The sequence below is a fragment of the Balaenoptera borealis genome (genome assembly GCF_965194805.1).
Source record: "Balaenoptera borealis genome assembly, chromosome: 8".
Taxonomy (NCBI): domain Eukaryota; kingdom Metazoa; phylum Chordata; class Mammalia; order Artiodactyla; family Balaenopteridae; genus Balaenoptera; species Balaenoptera borealis.
This window is the reverse complement of record NC_138865.1, coordinates 15,414,329-15,432,019: the sequence shown is the minus strand read 5'-3', so window position 1 is coordinate 15,432,019 and position 17,691 is coordinate 15,414,329. Positions and strand designations below refer to the sequence as shown.

Genomic DNA, 17,691 nt, shown 5'->3' with positions numbered 1-17,691 from the left:
AGGTTTCTTGGGTGTGCCCTGCTGTGTACGGCCTGATGCTGAGCCCCCGGGATTCTGGACTATGGAGTGTCAATCCTCTTGGGAAAGCTGCTCTGACTCCTGGTTGTTTTTCCCCTGGGGTCGGGGGGAAGGGATAGAGGGAGGGGTGGGGATGGAGGGAAGAGGGCTGTCAGGCATCTTACCTACCCAGTGTCATTAGAAAGGGATTAAAAGATAGCAGAAAAATGGCAGAATTCACGTGTATACCGCTTTTACTTTTTTCAAAGAACTTTCATGGGCATCATGTCTTTTGAAGCACCTGGAGCCTGGGACAGCAGCTAAACCATCTTGGACCCCGGGGGACAGCCGGGAAGGCCAGGAAGGTTTTATTAGCCAACGTTGCACATGAGGAAGTCAAGAACACAGAGGGGGAACCGGTGACAACAGGAGGGGCGAGGCGCAGAGAAAGCAGGAGAAGGTCAGGAGAACGAGCTTCTGGTGGGAGCTCCATCCCCACCTGCCCGTGTGACCTTGGGCAAAATCCTTAACTTCTCTCGGCTTCAGCTTTCTCATCTGCAAATCGGGGATCATGGTACGGGTTGTGCCGGCCAGGGGACCGTTTTGAGACAAGGATGAGGAACACAAAATGTATAATAGGCTCTTTAAATGTGAGAGACAATAAAAACGACTTCTTGGGAGGTCACCTCTCCCACGACCCCAGGTGTCCAGAACACGGCAGAGCATCAGAAAGGGAAGGCCGAGCGCCTACTGTGGGAAAGTTCTCCGCACTCAAATTGGTTCCTTTGACCATTTTCCTCTTTAATCCTCTGAAAGTAGATATTATCATCCGCTTTCACAGATGAGGGAAGTAAGGCTAAGAAGTTGAGAAACTAGGGAAGCTAGTTGGATACAGAACTGGAAGCTGAACTCACATCTGTCTTTCTAGACCTCAAGCTCATGCTCTGACACCCCTGTGCTCCTTTCCTGACCACCCACCCCCGGCTCCGAAAAATACACACAGAGGCATCTCATATACGTCACGGGGCTCGTAGGCGAAATCTCAGGCACTTGACTCACGTTCTCACTTTGAGCCTGTTTACTCTTGGTTTAGAAATAATTCTGACCTGCTTGGTTATCAGCTTTCCCATCCTGCTGCAGATCAGAAGGGACATAATGATACCAATCATCTTTGACAGGAGCAAGAAATAACAGATGACAGGAGGAAAATAAATTTTAAAAGTAATTTTAGCAGTGTTGGGTGGTTTTGTGTAGAAACAAATAACCTTACAAATTTCTTTGATCCCTACAGCTATCACTTGTGAGTGATCTAAAAAAAAAGTCTGCCTTCCTTATGAAAATAAAATAAAACCTATATTCCTAAGGCAGAACTGGCTCCAGAAAAAAGAAACTCCGTGTTGGGTAGGGCAGCTGGACCACAAGCATCTCAGACTCCTGTTCCTCAAGATTCCTGTTCTTCTTTCTGAGCCCCTGTTCTGGGCACGTTCCACCTCTACAGGGAGGGCAGAGCGCAGACACAGAACTGAAGCTTTTGTTCTCAGTACCACTGTGAAAAGAGCAATGCATCACAGATTCACTGAAGACTCAGGGACAGCAAAAGGGAAGCTGATGAAGACATTAACATGAGACCAGGTGACTGGTGCAAAATAGCCATTTGCTTGTCAATTACACAGTCAGTAACTATCGATCAGGCACCTGCCAGGTGCCAGCATAGTCCTAGGTTCAGGGCCTTCAGCTGTGAAGTTAACTGACTCTCTCTGCCCTCTTGGAGTTGCCTGTGCCCTTGGAGGGAGTGTGTCATGTTAATCAGCAGCTTGCGACCCCTGGAGAGGGATGAGTCCCCTCTTGGTCCTGCCTAATTTCATATAAAGTCACCTGCAATACCACCCATCCACTCTCTACACTGTCAAACACAACTGTACCATAACACGAAACATATATTTGGTCTTTGTCCTTGGTTCCTGGCACAGAGCTCCTAAGACCCTTGGAATCTCCAGAGTGATTAAGAATGTCTTTTGCGTGTTAATGAGGTGACTGGTTGGGGGCGGGGATGGGGGTGGGGTGGGGGAAGACGCTAGATAACTTCAGGGTGGGGACTGGTCCCAGAAAGACCAAGGCATCATTAGAGGGTTGGCACTTTCAGCCCCACCCCCAGACCTCCAAGGAGGGGAGAGAAGGTGGAGATTGAGTCAATCACCAATGTCCAGCGATTTAATCAATCATGCCTTTGTAATGACAGCTCCATGGAAACCCGAAGTGATGGGATCCGGAGAACTTCTGAGTTGGGGAGCATTTGAAGGTGCTGGGAGGGGCTGCTCCTGAGGAGGCCGTGGAAGCGCCGTGTACCCCCTGCCCCCGTGCCTTGCTCTGTGCGTCTCTTCCATTGGGCTGTTCCTTGAGTTGGATCCTTTATAGTAAATTACTAATAGTAGGAAAACTGTTTTCCTGAGTTCTGTGAGCTCTCCTAGCAAATTATTGAACCTGAAAGGGAATGTGTAGTGGGGACCCTAATTCTTTAGCCGAGTCGGAGAGAAGTGTGGGTACCCTTGGCACCAATGCTTGTGATGAACGTCTGAAGTAGGGGATGGTCTTGTGGGACTGAGCCCTTAACCTGTGGAGTCTGATACTAAGTCTGGGTAGTTCGGTGAGAACTGAGTTAAACTGTAGGGCTCCATGTTGGAGAGACGCAGAGCTAGCTGTGGGTGTGGATAAAACCCCACATTTGGTGTCAGAAGCACAGTGGGAGAAAACACTCTGGGGGCCCTGAGGCAGCCTCCAGGGTTCCGATTCCCTGTCCTAGAGGACTTATCCTCAGGGCTATACCTCCCCCGCAGGGCCAGGCTGGACCTGCCCACAGGGGCGTGGCCTCAGCCGCTAGAAGCCCCGGAAGCCCTGCTACAACATGACTCAGCAACTCCTGCTGCCACACCGAAGAAACGCCCGTAGGTAGCAAGGGCACTGGCTGGGACAGATGTTTACAAGGATGACATGGAATCATTTAACAGAGGTTAAGCAATGTTCATTAGATTGTTTAAGAAGGCAGGGTTGTATGTAATCTATTTTAGAGAGACTGCCATACAAAACGATTAAAATAAGAAGTTGGAGTATGTCAACGGGCAAGGTTCAATTATCCAGAAGGTGAGCTTAGAAAGAGCAGCTCAGGGGTTTCCGTGGTGGCGCAGTGGTTGAGACTCTGCCTGCCGATGCAGGGGACAGGGGTTCAAGCCCTGGTCTGGGAAGATCCCACATGCCGCGGAGCAACTAAGCCCGTGAGCCACAACTACTGAGCCTGCGCGTCTGGAGCCTGTGCTCCGCAACAAGAGAGGCCGCGACAATGAGAGGCCCGCGCACCGCGATGAAGAGTGGCCCCCGCTTGCCGCAACTAGAGAAAGCCCTCGCACAGAAACGAAGACCCAACACAGCCAAAAATAAAAATAAAAATAAAATAAAATAAAGAAAGAGCAGCTCACTCTCAAGCATGGTATCATTGCAGTGCCATTTTTTCCAAATGACTCCAAGCCCCACGTCATTTCCTGAGTAAACCACCCCAAGTTCCCCGGGTCCCCTGGCATGAGGCACAGTGTTCCTGCAGGCACTCGTGACCCCGGTGAGGAAGTGACAAGCCCCACCTGATGCCTTCTTACCCTCTCCCCAGGCTGCAGCCTCTCCCTCCGCAGCCTGGGTGCCGTGGACACCCAACTCTGACCGCCGCTGTCACAGCCCCAGTCTCTGTCCAACTCCTTTCCCTGTACAGAAGGGACAAAGAACCGTGTTGACTTCCCTGGGGTAAGGAACAGCTCCGTCTGCCTGGGGTTCCAATATTTCACAAACGTTCGCAGAGCCCTGTGGGCTTTGCTCCATAAATAGGCAAGAGAGCTTGACCAAAGGCAGACCCCAGGACCCCTGCTGGAGGAAAACTGTATATGACACGAAGTTTTTCCAGCAGAACAGAAGTTCCAAACTCAGGGACCCTGGATCCCCCTGGGTTCACACAGGCTGTGGGTGGAGTGGAGGAGGGCATTGAACCCTGGACCTCTCTCTCGTTATGCTGCACGGACCTCATAAACAGGGAGAATCAGGTGACAAGCGTGAAGGAGCATCAGGTGAGACAGACCCAGGATGGCAGTGATATCTCAGGCACAAACGCCTGGGACTTGGATTCCATCTCACGCTGATGTTGCCTTACATTCTCATAGCTTAAGTGGGAAGAATCACCCCAGGAACTCCAAACTGTTCAGAGCAGAGTCCGTTTGCCTGCTCTCTGAGAGGCAGCCCTGGTTTTGTGATTAAACACACAAATTTGGGAACCAGACAGCTGGGCTTCAAATCCCAGCTTCAGCACTCACCAGCTGTGTGACCTTGGGCAAGTTGCTTAGCCTATCTGTGCCTCAGTTTACTCATCTGTAAGACTGGGATAATAATGATTGTGAAAAGTAAACGGGTTAGTATTTCTAAAGTGCTTAGAACAGTGCCTGGCACATGTCACTGTGCTAAATAAAACAAAATAATCCGACCAAGGCAGGGGATTGAAAAGATGAGGCATATCCAATAAATGTCTTGGAGGCTCAGATGCGTGGATTCTGTCTCATAGCTGACTCCTTGCCCCAAAGGCAGCAACTCCTGAGTGGGGCTGTACGGGAGGGAGTGCACGAAGGGTTAAACCCCCAAGTGAACAGAAAAACAAGTTCCATCTGGTTCCTGGGACAAAGCGACAGCCTGCAAAGCCCCCAGCCCGGGCTCCTGCTCAAAGGACACATTGCTTTTTAAAATTCCAACTTGTGGCTGCCTCGATCTATAAATCAACCAGTTCTCCACACCCTAGAGCTCGGAGCAGGATTCACAAATGGCAGCGAGACATTCGTGTTCCGAGAATAGGCATCTGAAAGTGCCTTTGCACTCGGGGTACCCAGCCCCCCGGCAGCTTCCTGAAAGGCCCTGGGGCTAGTGCTTCGTCCTCGGCTCCCCTTCAGAGCAGGGATTGCTCTCCAGGGGCTAAAGAGAAGGCAGGCAAGACGGCACAAGGTCAAGGCTCAAACTGGAGCTGGGATTTGGCTTAGATGCCTCACTTCAGCGAACTGTCTCTGGGACTCAGCTGTATCAGCTGTTTGCCCTGCCTCCCCACGCCACTGCTGGGACCCCATCCTTAAGTGCCAGGCTGGGAGTGGTGAAAGGCTGATTAATGAGAACCATAGTACTCCACAAGGCACTGGGGGAACTCTTTCAGAGAAGCAGTGGGCTTCTTCTTGGTTCCCTGGCTGACTTGTGCGTGGGGCAGCTTGTGCCCCGGCATTGCCCGCGGGACACAAGATCCCTCCATACGTGGAAGGGAAGAGGGAGCCGGAATGAACCCCTGGGTCCTCCTGTGGGCCTTTGCCTGAGGCAGGGCCCCTCAGTTTTACCACCCGCCTGGACGCATGCCCACGCCTGCCCTGATAACGCTGAATCCAGCCCTAGCACTAACCCTGCAGAGCAGGGAAGTAATTCACAAAAAGTTGGGCAATTCAAAGTTACAGTTTCCACAGCAACCAGCACTCAGACCATTTGGGTAGCTGAAGCCTTTTCCTCTTAGCATTCACTTTTTTCCTCTCCCCAAATAGCATTTTTTCTCTTATTATTAAAGTAATACACATTCACTGGAGAACATATGGAAATTACAGACAAGTGTAAAGGAGAAAATAAAAATTACCCTTAAACCCACCACTCGGAGCAATCCAATGTTAACATTTTGATGTATTCTTCATTCGTCTAGTTTTTTTTTTTTTTGCATGCATGCATGCATGCATAAAAAGATATAATTTTTGAAAATTGGGACTATCATGAAATTACTGTTTTATCATTTGGTTTCTTTCCCTTAAAAACATATTGTAAGACTTTCCAATAGCCTTAAATATTCCCTGAGAACATGATTTTTAATAGCTACATGGTATTTTTTCATATGGATAGAACATATTCTATTTAACCAATCTATTGTTGAGCTTTTTAGATGATTTTCTTTTTTTCTTTCACTATTTTCAATAACACTACAATGAACATCCTTTTACATCAATTTGTGTGTATGTCTCATTAATCAGATTAGAATAAATTCATAGAACTAAAATTATTGTTCAAATGCAATGAATATGTGAATAATTCTAATATGCATTATCAAATCCCCTTCAGAAAGGTTGAGGCAATTTGTACTTCTACCTGTAATGTATACTCTCCTTAAAAAAAAAAAAATCCAAAGTTCAAATTTGGTAGGTTTTAAATAAAGTCTATACCATTTTTTAAAATTACATTTCTTTGACTTATAAATGGAATTAAGCTTTCCCCTCACATTTTTAATGAACTTTCTTCTGTCTATAATCACCCATTAACATCCTTTGCCCCCTTTTTCTATGCGGTATTCATCTTCTTCTTATTGATTTATAAGAGCTCTTTATGCATGAAGATAATAATCCTTTGCCATATTTATGGCACATATGTTCTCTCAGTTTGTCGTTGGATTTTTATTTTGTTTATGGCATTTTTTAAAGTGCAGAAGTTTCAAATATTGTTGTAACTCACATCCATCCTTCTTTTCCTTTATGACTTTATCTTTTGATTTTTACGCCCAGGCAGACCTTCTCTAACCTGCAGTCCGATAAATACTTATCTGTATGTTGCTTTTCTAGCCATTTTATGGCTTTGTGGTTTTCATTTCACACTGACTGCTCTAAAACGCCTGGATTTCTTATACAGGTGCTGTTCCGCATTTTCTTGTCTAATGGTCCTGAGGCTGGAGTCTGCAGCGCCAGGTCAGAGATGGTTGCCAGGGAGATGCAGGAATTGACCTGCTGCTCCTGCCTTTCAGGAGATCTCAGCCTTGCAGGCACCTTTCCATGGAGTCCTGGTTTTTGCTAGTGAATGGAAGAAATGAACAGGGAGGAGGAAATAGCTGTTCCATGATTACACACTGAAAAAGGTACACCTCACGTGGCTTTGTTTCCCATGTGAGATGGGGAGGTGGAGGATGGGGAGCGCCAGATGCATGGAGAGCTGGCGAGCAGCTTCATTCTTAGCACGTTAGAAATCAAGGGATTAGATTCCAAACCTGAAGTTAACCATCACTCTACTTGCAAGAAGAACTAAAGGCAGTCTTGCTGGCATTGCATTTCACCAAATACCAGGTTTGCATGAAGAAGAAGTACAGGGGGTGGGAGTGGGGGAGAAGGAACCTGGGACTTCAGCTCCCCAGAGATGTGGACCTCCTCTTCAGTCTAATCACCCAAAGGGCCCCAAGAGTCAGTGAGTACCAGGCAGGATGCTGTGATCCCAAGCAGAGGGTGGTTAACTTCAGATGCCATCTGGGAAGATGCCCCCCTTCCCAGACTGCCCCCCTCTGTCCAGCCTCAGGAGATAACTGCCTTCCTTCCATTGTCCCTATTTCAATTTAGTGCCCAAAACTTTTTGCCAAGGCTGTTTGCCCAGTTACTAAAGTCATCTCTGCATGTGCTGACAAGGCAAGGGATTTATTCATTCATTCCACAGGTTTACTAGTGTCTATTCTCTGCATACCGCTGTGTCCAGCCATGGTGGTCTATTCCTTTCCAACGAGGGATAAAATATTTCCCTTCCATCTCCTGCTCTCTGTTATCTCTCCTTAAACCCCTAAAAAACTCACAACCCTCTGCCTTGTATCCCATGTCTTCTAGTCACTGCCCTGCCTCAGCTTTCACGTTGCAGGATGCACTAGTCACCTGGGCGTTGGAGAAGATTATTATAACTACCACCACCACCATCACCATCATCATTTACTGAATGCTTCCTGTGTTGGCACCGACAGGCTTTACTTACATGATCTCTCGTAATCATCATTCAATAATCTTCCTTCAACAAGCATTTATTAAGTGTCTACTATGTGGTAGAGACTGTTCTAGTGCTTGGGATACATCAGCAAATAAACCAAAGATTCTTGCCCTCATGGAGCTTATATCCCAGCTGTGGGGTAGAGGCAGGAATAGGCAAAACAAACACATAAACATAATAACTAAAGAAACTGTGTGTAGCTTAGAAGGTGATAAATATGATGGAAAGAAGTAGAGAGGGATAAGGAGGCTCAGGGGTGCCAGGGCTGGGGTTGGGAAGGGCTCCTTGAGAAGATGACATTTAAGCAGAGTCGGAAGGAGGTGAGGATGTGTACCATGACTATGTGAGGGGGAGGACAGACTCCGGCAGAGGGAACCACCATGCAGAGGCCCTCAAGCATAGCTGCTGTGGTCAAGAAGCAGACGGCAGGGGCTTCCCTGGTGGCGCAGTGGTTAAGAACCCGCCTGCCAAGGCAGGGGACACGGGTTCGAGCCTGGTCCGGGAAGATCCCACATGCCGTGAAACAACTAAGCCCGTGAGCCACAACTACTGGAGCCCGCGCGCCGAGAGCCCGTGCTCTGCAACAAGAGAAGCCTGCGTGCAGCAACGAAGAGTAGCCCCCGCTCGCCGCAACTAGAGAAAGCCTGCGCGCAGCAATGAAGACCCAACGCAGCCAAAAATAAATAAATAAAAAAAATAAATTCATTAAAAAAAAAAAAAAAGCAGATGGGATGCCAGGAGGCCTGGAGCCAGTGAGCAAAGCAAAAATGACAGGATCGAGGTCAGAGGGGTGACAAGGGGCCAGGTCATATGGGGTCTTGTAAGCCACTGTGAGCTCTTTGGCTCTCACTCGGGTGACCTGAGGAGAAATGGAAGGATTTTGAGCAGAGGAGTGAACTGATCTGAAGTGGAGATGTAAAGGCTCGCTCTGGCTGCCCTGTTGGGGGTACGCTGGGCGTCTGGGGCAGGTGTGGTGGGTTGGAGAACAGTTACAAGGCTGTTGCAATAATCCAGGTAGAAGGAGGTGGCTCTGGCCAGGGTGTAAACAGTGGAGGAGAGAAGTGGTCAGCGACCGGATAGATTCTGAAAGCGAAGACAAGAGAGTTCCCTGGTGGGTTGGATGTATGGTGGGAGAGAGGGTGGAGACTGGGCACTGGGGTTGGACATGTTGCCTGTGAGCGTCCATCAGTCACCCCAGTGGCCATGTGAGTAGGACAGCATACAGATGACATTTACAGCCGTGACATTGGATGAGACCACCGAGGGGGAAAGTGTAGGTAAAGATGACAAGAAGACCAAACCCTGAGGCCTGGGGTATCCTGCATGGAGAGGCTGGCAGGAGGAGGAGAACCCAGCAGAGGGGACCAAGAAGTGAAGAACTAGAAACGGAGAAGGCAGATCTGGAGTATGGGTCCCAGAAACCACGTCTAGGAGGAGAAGGAGACCAGCCAGACCAAATGCTGCTGATGGGCCAAGAAAATTTAGGATTGGGACTTCCCTGGTGGCACAGTAGTGAAGAATCTGCCTGCCAATGTAGGGGACACGGGTTTGAGCCCTGGCCCGGGAAGATCCCACATGCCGTGGAGCAACTAAGTCCGTGCGCCACAACTACTGAGCCTGCGATCTAGAGCCCGCGAGCCACAACTACCGAAGCCCGTGCGCCTAGAGCCCATGCTCTGCCACAAGAGAAGCCACCGCAATGAGAAGCCCGCGCACCGCAACGAAGAGTAGCCCCCTCCCGCCGCAACTAGAGAAAGTCCACGTGCAGCAATGAAGACCCAACACAGCCAAAAATAAATAAATAAATAAATAAATAAATAAATTTGTTTTTTTAAAAAAGGGAAGTTTAGGATTGATGACTGATCGCTCATCTTACCAGAAGTGGATCTTATACCCATTTTAAGGTGAGGAAAAGGAATCTCAGAGAGAAGTAACTTGCTCAAGGTCATGGCGTTATGAGCAATCAACTAGGATGTAAGACAAGGTCTGGGCAAAGCCAGAGCCCTGGATGCTTCTCATACCAGCCCTCGGGCTCCAAGCGTCTGTGAACCAAGGAGTCACCTCCCACACCCCGCAGCTCCCAGTGCCGCCAGACTCTTCCTACTCTGCAGGTCAAGTCCGCAGGCAAGCAAGACGGGATGAACAGAGGGCCACTAACACAATTTAAAACAACTTTTTACTACCAGGTGGGATGTGAGGGGCATTCTCTGTGTGCAGGTCTGCCTCTGCCCTCCTCCTTGCCTTCTAACCAGCTGTTTCACCCACCTCAGTAGGGGCCTGGCCCCTGAGGGCATTTCAAGTTCATGGCCCCTGGGGTAAGGAATTCCAGTCCAGGCATATTTGTATTTGAATAGAAGGGCATTTCCACAGCCAGCTGGCAAAGGAGAGGTGAGCAAGGGGTGCAGAGGCGTGCACACTCAACCCAAGTCAGGGACCCTCTGTTTCTCCATTACCAGGCAGGTCTCCACCGTCCCACAGCCCTGGCCATTGCCTGCCTGTGCCTGAGACCCTGGCCACCCAGCCCGCTCACCCCGACGGGGTAGGATGACGGTTGCCTATCTCCCCCTGGTGTCGGCTCTTGCAATTGCAGCTCCAGAAGGTAGAGGAGGCCATCGCCTTCCAACCAGCTGGGCCTGGAGAGCCACGCCTACCAGCCGGGCCTGCCCCTAAGGGCGCGTCAAGGATCTCTGCATTCCCGATGTGGCCGGCAGAACTCAGGCCTGGGAATTAGAACGTCCGATGGATTCTCCTGACCTTACCTTGGATTCGTGGCACAGACCTGCAGGTGGGGAGGAAACAGCCCCTGATTTGTTCACACTTCTGCACGCACCCCCTCAATCTGTCCCTTTGCTAAGTCACTTGACATTGCTGGGTCTCCATCAGCCCATGAGGGCTGATGAACAAGAGGAACTCCACAACCCACTTCTTCCCTGTGTTGGTTTAGGAACTGGCTTCTTCCTGGACCTGGAGCCTGGTGGCAGTCGGGAAACAGCTCAGGCCATTTGGGGTGCACTGCAGGTCGCCCTGTACCGCTTAGGTGGTGGTGCTGTGGCATGGTCAGGGCATGAGCTTTGGAACCCACGCAGACCTGGGTTAAAATCTTGACCCTGCTGCTCATGAGCTATGGAATCTTTCTGTGCCTCAGTTTCCTGACCTGTAAAATGAAGGTAATCACCCCCACTGTGCTGGTAGTTGTAAGGTTTTAGTGCGATAATGTCCATAAAGCACTTAGCACAGAGTCTGGCTGCGTGGAAGACGGTCAGTAAATGTCACCACGGACTATATACTCGGGACCATCGGGATGGAGGGGGCATGGGAAAGAGCACGGTATAGGGGCCAGAGCATCCGAGCTCTGGTCTCATCACTTAACATCTCTGTGTGTTAGAGCAAACCGATGTCCACAAGGTTGTGATGATACTCAAATGAGGCCTCGGGCTCCCCATCATGGGCGGAGACCCCTGCCTGGCCCACCTCTCAGGACTGATCAGAGATAAGGACCGTCAGGACAGGGAAGGGGCTTTGAAAGTTGTAACACATTCTTGTTACTGAGAGACAACCCTGCCCCCAGCACCCTGCACTTAGCTCCACATTGGAGCACGAATCTCATGCCCAGAGAGTTGCCTATTTTCTTGCCTGTCTCTCAAGCATACAAAGGTCTCTGCCCGCAGGGAGTTTACCTTGTAGCTGGAGAGACAGACAAGAAAACAAGTGGTGAGAACGCTGAAATTGACACCACGGGCAGGCGTAGGTGGGTCCTGTCCACTCCTAAGTGTTCAGTGAAGAAAAGCAGAATTCCCAGGAGGGAAACTAAGCCACAGGACAACTGGCCACTGGCTTGGGGAAAGATAGACAGTGTTACCAAACCTTGCACGGTGAAGAAAGTGCTAGAACTGGAGCCCCGGGTGGTAGCCTAGGCTATTAATCCAAAAAGCCTACATACTGTGTGATTCCAACTATATGACATTCTGGAATAGGCAGACAATAAAAAGATCAGTGGTTACCAGGGGTTAGGGAAGAGGGTGGGATGAAAAGGCAGAGCACGGGGGATTTTTAGGGCAGTGAAAACACTCTGTATGATGCTGTAATGGTGGATAGTTGTTATTATACATTTGTCCAACCCATAGAATGTCCAATACCAAGAATGAACCCTAATGTAAACTATGGACGTTGGGTGATTATGACGTATCAGTGTAGGTTCATCAGTTGTAACAAAGGTACCACTCTGATGGGGGATGTTGATAGTAGGCGAGGCTTTCTGGGGGAAGTCTCTGTACTTTCCACTCACTTTTGCTGTGAACCTAAAACTGCTCTGAAAAATAAAGTATTAAAAATGACATAGACATATAATTTCTCCTGAGCTGTTGTTTCTGCATCTGTAAAGCAGAGACACCCATGCTCACTCTGCCGGTCCCATGTGGTCATGGTTAGGGGCCAGATGGGCTCTAAAAAAGAACTGTGTGCTGGCGGGGCGTCAGGAGTTCCCTGGTGATGGAGAGAGACCCTCAAAGTCCAGAAGGCATGACAACTGCCCCGCCGGCCCCCAGCCCCTACCCCAGCCCTTGGCCCCAGGAAGGCTCAGACTGCAGTGGGTACCTTGTCCCAGCAGCTGCTCCGCCAGCAGAGGCCCTCCCCACCTCCTCCTCTCCCCCCTCACCCCCAAGTCCTCAAGTGTTAACAAACAATAAAGGACATTATTACTCATTTAAAATTCCTCACAGGCTTTCCCTGAACTCCTCTTTAAGCCACCTCCCTCTCTCCAGCGAGAGGAGGCAAGAAGTCGCTGCAGCGTTCAAAGTTCAAGTGTTTGTCCCTCTAAACGGCTGAGGCCGGGCAGCTATTTAAAATCCAAGAAGCCTCTGCTCACTTTCCCAGCAGACCGCCGGGGACAGACCCCAATCATACGGCAACCCCCGCTCCACCCCTCCAAGACACACACTGGCTGAATGACCTCTTTTCTTTAAACCAGGATGCAAACCTACTGGACTTGCCTTTCAGGCCCCATCTGCCCCCTCGGTGGAACAGCCCACAAAGTTTTTTCAAAGAAATATTATTTGATCTGAAAAACATCTGGAACCCATTTCCCCAGCACTTGACTGGAAGCTCTCAGCCGACATCACTGAACAATTACTGAACAAACGCCCTTTTTGCCTGTGCTCTGAGGAACATCCCTGCGGACTGGGAACAGGGGGCTTTATTGAAAGGTCTGACCAGAGGTTCTGTAAACCCTGGAGCAGAGGGTATAACGACAGGAAAGGTGGCGGGGGATACAGAGGACTGGAACTGAACATCAAGGCCAGGAAGCTCCCTAATGAAGGCACCCGGGAGCAAAACATTAGCCACACAAGCGCTTCTCCCGTCATCCTCTTAACAATGACGGGGACTCGCATTCTCACCGTTACGGGATGCCCTTCGTGGGCAGGGCTGGGATTTGTTTTTGTGTGTGTCCCTGGCTCCTGTGACAGTGTCCGGTAGAGGGACAGGATCTGCTCCAGGGGATGGATACATGCATGACACCCCAAGTCTGGACATCAGGGCCAGTTCTCCAGGAGTTGGGGTAAATTTGAGAGGCAACATTTCGAAGGTGAAAGAGCAGCAAAACTGGAAGGCAGGAAGCCTGCCGTCTAGGGCTGGTTCTTCCACTCCCCAGCTTTGGTGAGCGTGACCTTGACCTTGGGTTGCTTCCCCCATCCTGTAGTTGTGGGGATAATCCCTACTTTGCCTAGCTCCCAACGTTGCTAGGAGGAGTGTGTGAAATCCTGCATGGGAAGTTTCTCTACGGCCTCAAAATCTGACTGCAAAGGCTAGAGATGGTGATAAGCATCGCTCCTCTTTCACCTGGTCCTGTTGCGGCTGGAGGTGCCCCCATTACAGATGGTGGAGTGGCCCAGGCTGGGGTGGGACACAGCTGGGTGATTTTAGCAGCCTTTGACCGAGGAGGAAGGTTAAAATGACATGTGAGCAGGCCCTCTTCCACGCATGCGTCCTTGCCTGGGTGCAGGGTGCTCTCCTCACCTGCCTTCCCAGGCCTGGCTCCACCTGTCAGCCCCCCTCTCTGGTACCACCTCCCCGGCTCCTTCCAGAGCCTCCAGAAGCCCAAACCCTTCTTCTGTGTCTTTTACCCTTCAGACTACAAAGCAGTCTCTTATCCTATGACAACCTATAGCGTTTATTATGCTCCTGTCGACTGCCAGGCACTGGGTTACAGTTATACCTCATTAATTCTTCCCTAAAGCCTCACTAGTACATTGGTGAACCCCTGCCAGTAAACTCCTTACCCTGTCCTGACTTTACCTTTTCCCCAGGCTCACTGTCCTGAAACTCCTCTCCCCCTCCTCACTCCAGAGCAGCGCCAGGGAATTTGGCAAATCCCATGGCTCTTCCCCAGCCCGGCCCTGTGGCAGCCTCTCCCTTGCCTCTCTGACCTGACCTCTGTGGGCTGGCCGATTCTGGCCGCTCCGTATCTTCTCCCCAAGGAGCCTGGCTACCTTGAAAAATCCACCCCCCAACCCCCACCCGTGGATGCCAAAGCTAGGCCTCCAGCCCTGCCTTTTCTTCCCAGCATCAGACAGTTGATCCGCGTACTGGGTGCACGTAGGGGCCTCAGGTTCAGTGACGCAAAGCTGCTGCCGCTGCCCGTGGTCCCTGTAGATCCAGGCCTTCTCCTGTGTCCCTTGCTTGGGGACAGCACCAGCATTAGGCATAGTGCCCAATCACACCCTTCGTCCCGATTATTCACAGCACCTCCCCGTTCACTCTCAAAATCGTCTTGTTTCAGTGGATGAATTACATGCTCAGCTTAACCCTTAGCCACCCACCTGCCTGTCGCAGAAACCCAAGGGTCATCCCAACTCTCTCCTTCCCTGCAATCCCCGTTCCTCCACAGTCACCAAGCTCCATGGATTCGACCTCCTTTACACCCTCAAGCTCAGGCCCTGGTCCATGCCATCACCCTTCTGTTTCAGCAGGTGCTCTCCCTGACTCCAGCCTCACCTTTCTCCATCCTCCCACCTGCACCTCAGTGACCTTCCTGAATTGCTAATCCGATCACGTCCACCAGCCTAAAAATCGAACGGTGACCACGCCTCCCCAGTCTGGCTTCACAGTAAAATTCAGACTCCACACCAGGGCCCACGATGCAGCATCTGTGGCCCCTCAGAGCATGGTCCTGCCCTCTCTGGAGCCTCATCCCACACCTGGCCACCCCGGTTCCCCTGTCTATCCCCTGCCTAGTCACCAGCACAGGTCAGCTTGGGGTCACCCCCTCCTGGAGGCCGCTCCTGGCCCTCGGGGTACCTGAGGTGCCTGTCCTGAAGCACTGACACCGCGTCTCTGCTATCCGTCCACCTGTCTGTCTCCCCACCTTAGACTTGGGAGCTCCGTGACGGCGCCCTTTACCTTTGAATCTCCAGCACTGAGAGGGTGCCCGTGTGTTCCATCAGTATTTGTTAGGGAATCGTTTCATATCCCCGGCACCAAGCTGCGTGCCGGCGGCTGTCCCGGGAGCACGTGCACTTAGCTGCCCCCGCACACGTGCACGCTCCCTCTCGGCATCTTTTCCCGAACGAGCCGGGTGGGCCTGCCTCACCCATCAGGGGCTGCTCTGACCAGAACTACCCTGCGTGTCGGCACCCCGTGTCCTGCCTCTGCTAATGACTTCATGACAGCAGCAGCTCCCATGTTTCCGCTCTACGTGTAAAAAGAAGGATGGGAGGCGGGCCGGGGAGCTCCGAGGTCTCTTTCATCGAGGAGCGTCTGTGACTCTACCACACGTGGACGTCTCCAGATTTCCAGGGCCCTATAAGATTTGTGCCCAAACTTGTGTCTCTACCTTGGGCCGACAAGGGCAGGGAGGTGGTCCCCAAAAGGCAGCCACACAGATGCTGCAGGCCCAGGGTGACGTGGGGACGTGCCTGCCCAGCCTGGGAGGAGGACACTCAGGGTCACCAGCTTTCTGGGGAGGAGAATAGGGCTGAGCCGAGTCTGACTGGAAAGCCGAGGGACCGCAGGAAGGACAGCTGTGGTCTGCGTTCCTTCCTTCTAATGCAATGCACGTCCCCCACGTAACAGCAATTTCTTCCCTTCAAAAGGATTCCAGCGGGTTAAATTCAAGGTGAAGAATAAGCCCCAGTCAAGAAACTTCTCAGGGCCCTTTCAGTCTTCACTGGCTTGAGAAGGGATGCGTTTTGAGATGTTTGCCTCTTAATGTTTGTCACAGCACTAGGGGAGAAAAGCTTCTTCTTACCTCAGCACCTCTCTCAGCTCTTAGCGGCTGTCGGCAGCAGGACCATCCACATTTTCCTGCACTACTTTGCCTTCTCGGGAGCCCAGCTGACTTCCTCTTCTCTCTCTGCTTCCTCCTACCCACCCCAGCCCCCATCCACCCAGGCGGAGGAGAGACTAGTGCTGACCCGGCGTTCTGCAGAGGTGCCAGGACACCCGGCAGCTTAAAGTGCAAACCACTGGGCTCACACACCTCAGAGCTCCCGCTCCAGAAGGTGTCCGTCTACCTGCCATTCATGCACTCCTTCATTCATTCATTCGGCCACCTGGCCACCCAGTCAGCCAACATGGGGTCTACGATGCTGGTAGACCCATGTGGGTGGTTCAAAGAAATACAACACATGGTCTTGCTTTCCTAGAGCTTATAAACTGGTTGACGCTATGGGAGATATGAATAAGCAACCACAATACAAGACAGAGGCAAGTAAACACTGGGTTTGGAGGGTAGGGGAAAAATGCTCGGAGAAAGAAGGGACCTGACCGAGATGGGGGTGGGACCCAGAGGGAGGCAGTCAGGGAAGGCTTCTTGGAGGAGAAAGCATCTTGGTAGGGGCAGGGTGTCCCAGAGTACAGGGTCCAAGTCTGGGGAAGTGGCCTGAGCAATGGTGTGCAGGCAGGAAGACCCCTGCTGGGCACAGAGACGCTGTCCCCTGACCTCTGGGCCCTCCTTCCAGGGCTTCGGGACTTGCTTGGTGGGGGGTGGGGGCTCCCTGAGCATGTCCACTGGCAGCTGCTGCTTTGGTGGCATTGCTTTAATCCCCTTTGAAGCAAGGCACTGTCCCCACATAGCCAGTCACCAACCTCTTGCTTTTTCCATCAGGCCCTGGCCCAGAGGAAATGCCTTCATTTTCTTCTCTGTTACTAAGGACTCAGGCTCCCCCACCCCCACTTTTGAGGGACCCTGTACCTTCTCTTGTTTTTCCTACCCAACATCCTTTCCCCCTTCTGATAACCTGCACCTTGATTCTCCTTTGGGGGAACCATCCTCTTCTGCATTCAGCCCTTGTAGATTAAGTGGGGCTGCCCAGCATCACTGTTTGGGTCAGGGATGGTCATGTAATCCAAACAGGACAAGTCTTGGGACTTTTAATGGTTGGATGGGGTCAATCTATTGCCAGTGGGTTAATAAACTAGTAAAACATAACTCTGAAGATGATGAGGTCATCTTTGGCACCACAAGGAAAGAGTCTATTTACATAAAAAACAAGCACAGAACAAAGTAGAGAAAAGGGACAGATAGGTTCCTGGTGATGTTGTTTGAGCACCTGGATCCAGCCATGCCTGAAGTAGTCCCTGGAGTTTTCAGTTTGTGAACCAGTAATACCTTCCCTCTTTTTTGGCACAAACCAGTTTGAGTTGATTTTTGTCACTTGCTACTAACAGTCTTGACTAAAGAAATCCTTAACCTGATGAGCACATTAAATGAAATGACACATCAATAGTCTCCAACATAAAGTAAGTACCACACGATAAATGGAAGCTTTTGATACTCTAGCTGAACCTGCCTTCTCAGAGGGCAAATTTCCATAAACTTTAGTTCTATAGCAGTAGAATACTACTTTTTCTTTCTTTCTTTCCACCACTCTG

General features: G+C 50.8%; 1 protein-coding gene across 13 annotated transcripts in view; it reads right to left on the bottom strand.

Moving 5' to 3' along the window:
* PEBP4 (phosphatidylethanolamine binding protein 4) overlaps positions 1-17,691 on the bottom strand; it is a 269,036-nt gene that overhangs the window by 187,377 nt on the left and 63,968 nt on the right. For 10 of the 13 annotated variants that reach the window (XM_082401982.1, XM_082401983.1, XM_082401989.1 and 7 more), the window contains one exon: positions 3,642-3,743. The exons of the other annotated variants lie outside the window; for them this stretch is intronic. In XM_082401982.1, coding sequence (XP_082258108.1) covers positions 3,642-3,743 — 102 coding nt within the window. The remainder of the gene's footprint in view (positions 1-3,641; positions 3,744-17,691) is intronic. 13 annotated transcript variants of the gene reach the window in all.